The sequence below is a fragment of the Zosterops lateralis genome, assembly GCF_965231275.1.
Source record: "Zosterops lateralis genome assembly, chromosome: 5".
In the NCBI taxonomy this organism is placed as follows: Eukaryota; Metazoa; Chordata; class Aves; order Passeriformes; family Zosteropidae; genus Zosterops; species Zosterops lateralis.
The window spans coordinates 6310459-6316835 of record NC_139766.1 but is presented as its reverse complement, the minus strand read 5'-3'; the positions used below and the strand labels follow the sequence as shown (position 1 = coordinate 6316835).

At 41.5% G+C, this 6377-nt stretch overlaps 1 protein-coding gene across 1 annotated transcript in view; it reads right to left on the bottom strand.

The window, feature by feature from the left end:
• Positions 1 to 427: 427 nt before the first annotated feature.
• The window catches only part of POLR1A (RNA polymerase I subunit A), a 29240-nt gene continuing 23290 nt past the window's right edge, over positions 428 to 6377 (bottom strand). The window contains exons 31-34 of the mRNA XM_083861717.1: positions 6072 to 6272; positions 5209 to 5326; positions 3850 to 4014; positions 428 to 1399 (exon numbers count right to left, since the gene is read on the bottom strand). Coding sequence (XP_083717843.1) covers positions 1299 to 1399; positions 3850 to 4014; positions 5209 to 5326; positions 6072 to 6272 — 585 coding nt within the window. The 3' untranslated portion in view covers positions 428 to 1298. The remainder of the gene's footprint in view (positions 1400 to 3849; positions 4015 to 5208; positions 5327 to 6071; positions 6273 to 6377) is intronic.

Sequence of the window (6377 nt, the reverse complement as noted above, 5' to 3'; positions counted from 1 at the left end):
CAGGACATGTGACAATTCTAAGGGGCTGAGGCAGAGCAGAGTCAATCAAGAGACTCCACAGAGACTCTTTCACAAACCTAAAATCAACATCTCCCACCATCTGATCTAATCCCCTCCAGTGCAGCCCCACTGGAAGCAGCCCTCTCTGCTCTGGCACTCCCACTGGTGCAGAGGTACCAGTGAGAATAACCAGGCACTGAGAGCTGCTAGAAAACCTGCCTGGATGGCAGTGAGCAACCTCCCAAATAGCTTTAACTACTTGTGTGCAGTGCATCCTGATTAAAATAGAATATATAAATGAGTCTGATTTCTGAGGAGTGGAAACAACTCTGGACCACATGATTTTAACAGCCATCAAGAGTCAAAAGTGAACTCCCCCTGGTAACACAACCACATAATAGGGCATTCAGAATGTTTCTTTGCAATTTCTTTTATTAAATATTCTCTTTAATCCAGAATATTTAAGCAAAAAAAGATTACAATCTCTGTTTTGGTAATTCTTACAGGAGTCTTTTGCATAGTCACTCCTACAGCAGCTCATGTTGGCACTTAAGGAATAAATATTTAGCAAAAGTCCAGTCTCTCACTGTGTGAGATCTCTTCTATCCAAACTTAAAAGAGCATTGGAAAATGCCTATAGAAACTGTGAAAACTCTGAATTCCACTCTTCAGCTAAAAGAAATTTAACAATGTGCCACAGACACATTCTTCTTAATAAATGAAGCAGCAGAATAGGAAAATGCATCTTCTAAACTTTATACAAGCTCGTGTCAGTGCACCCAAGTGCAGCAAAAGAAGAGGAAATGCCTCGAGCACAGATGCTCCAATACAGTGTTGAGGTTCAGCACAGCAGTGCCAGCTACACCTGCCAGTCTGGAATGCTATTTCCAGCACTGGAGATCTGTCATGATAATGACCACATGGCAACTGGCACTACCCACCCTGATGGGATTCTGCCCCACAGAAGTCAGACAGAATAAACAGATTCTGCTTTCACTTCTGCCTGCCAGAACTGTTGCCTGAGACCCAGACTGACTCCTGCATTTTATTGTTTTCTATGTAAACAAATAACCTCATTTTTTACATTGATGAACACTAAAGAAGTGTTTCTTTGGATCAAAAGATAGCTCTTATACTCATTAAACAGAAAAGGCTCATTGGGTATCCAGATAAAGGAACCTACAGGCACAGGACAGATGTCTGGAGACACAGCATGTGCCCTCACTGCGTGGCTGGAGAGCACATGCAGCTCCCATGATGAGCATTTCAATCAGATCCTTAAGTTACCACCAGAACTCTTATGTCAGGGGCTGCTTGAGGTCAAACAAACCAGTCCCTCCTTTGACAACTTTTCCAACCACCAGGCAGGCCGAAGGGGATCGCAGCTCGTCGTGGGCACCTGCAACAGAATTCAGACAAAATCCTATCAGGAGGTTCCCAAAGGTTTCTCCAAGGTCAGTGCTGAAAAGAAACCATTTTGGTTTATGTGCAAGAAGCCATCTGGTTGAGCATCTCCAGGTTCAGAAAGGTTCACACCTGCTGTTCACACTGAATTGGAATTTCTGGGAGTTAAGAGTCCAGAACTCTTCCTACCCCTCCTATAACAAATATTTTCTCATCCCCATCTTTGGTCCAAGCAAATAATTAGGCCACACCTTACTAAAATCTCCTGATTCCACACAGAAAGACTAAACAGTCTGAATTTTAAGAGAACACAGATTTGACCTTCCAGTGAATGCATTCTGATGACTAAATAGATCATTAAAAAATACATGTGAGGCAAACCCAGAAATATTCCCTTGTCACTGCTGCCTTTTTCGTTTGTTAGTGTGAATCCCTTTGATGTGTATTTTAAACCCTTCTGACTAGATACAAAGAGAACTTTTCACTGGAGAGACATTCCATGAATTCCTCTGATTTTGTGGTTACTCACTGTAGTGAAATAGTGTCACAGAAATTTGGAAGCACTCCAGATGACATGTCTGGCTGGGATTGTTTTGCTTCCACTGTTTTTGTAAGCACTCAGGCCATTTTTCATTCATCCTAACTACAGCAAGCTGATAGTTTATCATTAGAGCAGCAAGAAATAGGAAATAAAATTGTTAAACTTCTGCTAAGTTTGGTTATCTTTATTCTACTGAGCAAAATGTACTCAACTTCCCAACATGCAGAGGAGCATACACAGCACTGTAAATGGCATGTACTCACTGCTCTGATCTCAGCCACAGCTGGATAATTAAATAGCTGCTCCTAAATGTGTGTCAGCTGAAGAAAAAAAAGCCCCTTTGTTAGATCCTTAAACAGGACAGTCATGCTGCCCTGTTTGCCCATGTGATGTCAACAAAGGGTCATTCTCTGAGCACACAGCCCAGGGGATCTCACTGATGATGCAGTTTGCTCCCACACAAGGAGCTCTGCTGAGCAGCCTGTGCTGCAACAGCCCTGCTCACCTCAGCTGTGCACGTCCTCACAAACCTCCCCCTCCCACTGCTCAGGGCACCAGCCCCAGGCATCCTCACAGTGTCTCTTCAACTGTACAGTCAAGTTATCAGTTACATTAAAGCAAATTAGATCCAGGCTGCTGCAATCCCCATTATGACTTTGATTTCCAGCGTGGTGAAATCATTAACTCCCTCTGCTTGTAATCAGTGCAGTTCCTGCCAAGCCACCCTGTCCTTCTGTCAGCATGTACTGAATGTCTTTATTCATAATATTATCCATACATTACATTTCATTTGGCAAAAACCTCCTGTGATTTCATTTCTAAGTCAGTATGTGATACAACATAAATCCAGTGGGTAAAACTGAGTGAGAAACATACTTTTCTCTTTAATTTCACCCTGGATTTACCCTTTTCCTCCACAATTTTCAGATTAATTAAACTCAATCATAACCAACGCTATTAATTAAAACCCTATCTTTCTTCCTAGAAAAGGTATAAAACAGCATTTGCAAAAATGAATTCATTGATAGAAGTATCTCTGACACCTGTGCAAGGCAGTTTAAGACAGGAGCTGAAGAAATCATGTTGGAAAGACACAGCAGAGCAGTTATCTGCAAAGCAAGCAGCTGACTGGCAAATAACAGAAACCAAGTTTATTTGCAAAAGGGAGATGTAATTAGTGTCCAAAGGCTGAGCTCATAGAAGCTTTCAAACGGTAGGCCTAAAGCACAAGGTTTTTTTGATAGAAGGCCTTAAATGTAGATGGCTAGTGCTGCTCCAAACATCCTAAATGATCCACACAGCCATGTGATCTCTACACCTTCCAGAGAGGCAACTAGAAGGCAGAAGGATACTCCTGGGAATCTCAAATGGCACCAGAAACCTACCATTAGACAAATGAGTCTGACCCCTCTGTCTGCATTTCAGGGAAAAAAAGAAAAGATAAAGTGCTAAATCAAAGTAGCAGCCAGGAGGTCTGCTCTAAAATAAAATGCTGAGTAGCAGGGCTGGAAAAGATATGGAAGTTATAACATAGGCACAGAAACAAAGCAGAGAAGACAATTTTAATAGCAGAGATAGAAAAAGGCAGATTTAGTAGTCTGTTATAAAGCTTTGCTATAACAAATCTTAGCAGCCTCAAGGTTTGTTGTAAAAATGCCTATCTAATTCTTACAGAAAGTAGTCACAGACCCCACAAATTACATGTGGGAGCTGGCTTTATTTAAGCTGACAGAATTTTACTAAAAACATCTGGAACATTCTCCTATGTGAGGGCTTAATTAAAGTTTCTGCCTCTGGTGTTTTTTCTAATGCAATTATGCATTACTCAAAATACTGGAGAATTACAACAAAACCCAAGCATATGTGAAATGCTGCAGCAAGAGATCTCAAACTAAACCATTTACCCATCATTGTTGCTTCCTTCAAGAATTTGTAGCTGGTTTCAAACGTCATCTGCTGCAGAGGGGAGGAGTTGGACTGAATTCCAATGCGATTCAGTGGTTTATAAATCCCTTCAAAGCACATGTAATCTGCCACAAGGGAAAGGTGTCGAGGGTCTACCACAATTCCTTAAAACACAAAAAAGACCAATCATCAGAGCATTCAATGGCTAAGTCTGTGGGGCTTTTTAAATAAATCAGGTCTAAAACCAAACCCCTTGAATCCCCCCAGCTTGGAGAACATCTCTATTAACATTCTTCTGGCAGTTTGTCTCTGGCTTAACTGCTCCCCTCGAATATCCAAGAGAGGCAGACCTCACTCTAATACAAAACAGTGTCTCTCCAAATTGAAATGCAAAGAATGGGAAACTGCTGTAAGAATGCTGTAAGGCAGCAGAGTTTCTCTACATAAAGTCAGCAAATGTCTGCACCATCCTTGTTTCCACAGAAGGGGGACCAGACATCCATCCATCTGGGAGGGACAGAGCTCTTGCCCCTCACCTGGTGGCCTGGATTAGCTGGGCCCCAGAGACAGAAAGGTTCTGATGTCCTCTGTGCATGACATCAGGCATTCACAAAAAAACCTGCTCAGGCTAAAAAAAAATGCACTAATTCCTAAATAACACTTGTGGACTCAGTGTAATGGGGGTCATTAACTGCTCTGTCAACATTTACTGAGCAGTTCTTGCACAACTTTAAGGTCAGACCATTCTGGGCTGCCAGCTGGCAAATCTGTAACTGCTTGCTAAAATTCCCACTGTATTAATCTTCCCTATTTTCAATGGTTTATTTCATAGCAAGACTCCACTCCAGTGAGTGAGTGCCTGAGAAGTCATGCAACCTCCCCAGGATGGGCTCTCTGAATCATCTATCTGAGAGAGGAACATTCAGACAATACAGTGCAGCTATTTTAGGAAAGATGTAAAAACTCGGGAGCCTAGATTCCCATCATTAAAACGGCAAAGTGAGGCAAGATTGATCCTACTCTCAGGGCCTCTGTACAAGTCTAAAAGTTGGCTTCCTCAGACATTAATAATTAATTGGTCTGAAACTTGCAGCTTGCAAAAAATATACCAGAATGGAAGAACTCTGTGAAGGGGGAATAAATTCAACCTCACCTATTTGCTACTGATGAAAAGAAACCTAATAATTAACTAACAAGGCCTTTACAGAAGACTCTAAAATCATTAAAACAATGAAAACCTGCAACCTAAAAAAAGGCACATAAATGAAAAGATCATGCAAAATCATAGCTGAAAGCATGTGGGTGCATTTTCCTATCTTAATGGTATTACAGACTATAAAAATACAAAGAAATCCTACCATATACAGCAAATACATCTTTTATTTCCTTTATAATCACCCTCAGGGCTGATTCAATTCCGTAATTCTTAGCCATGGCATGGATATCATTGCAATAAAGTCTGTTCAGGTCCAAAATCTGAAAGCAGAAAAAACAGAGATAAAAGTCAAGACAATAGCTGCTCTGTATTTTTAAATAACTTAAGCTAAGATAGATTTTTTCCTCCATTTTTCATGAGCTTAAGCAGCACCAACAGTAACAGAACAAGTAGGCAGCAGCTCAGAGTCACACACAGACAAAAATGATTCTGAGGATTTATGTTAAGTAACATTAAATACATGACTAGGAGCATTGGAGTTAAAATTCACCACAGGAGAAAATTAACTGAAATCACAAAAAGCAAGCTAGCAAAATACACTATCAAAGCATATTAAAGTCTTCCAGACAACACAATGCAATGCCCAGTGTGTCTCAGACAGCCAGAACTTTTAGTAAAAGAGAAGATGCAGCTTAAAACAATCCTGTATTTGGAGAGCTATGGGCTAGATGGAATAACAGAACTATTCATCTCCAAGTACTGCAATTCATTGGGATGGAAGAACTCCCTCAAGTAACATTTACAGAGACATGAGAGAGAAGAATGGTGTGAAATCATCTGTCATTAGACCCTGGCTGCTGCACAAACACTTATTTGCAAGTTGCCCTTGAGAAAAGGCTCTGCTGAGCTCTGAACACATCTGGGGATAAAAGGAGGAGGAAGATAGTTCAAGAGCTGAAAAGGCTACACATCACCCCTGCGAAATTGAAATGACATCCATCATCCACCGTCTCCCCCAGAACACAAAAGATCATTGAAGTCTGGGATTAGAAATAGATTACACACATCAGAGTATCTGAAGAGCTCTGCCAGGTTTATCCCTTCTGTCTGGAGAACAAATTCCTTCTGTCCCTCCTTGTTGGTGCTTTCATTCAGCAGGCAGCGTGTGATGCCCTTCACCTCGTGGATCACCGTGCTGCGTGCCAGGGACCCCAGCAGGGAGGAGAGGTCGAAGTACACCTTGGTCAGTGGCAATGCCAAGGAAACCTAATGGGAAAATAAACCAACATAGTGCAAGGAGGCTTGAACACCAGGCTCAATTACCAGCACACTTCAGGCAAAAAGCAGACAAGTGGAATTACCCTAGTTGTG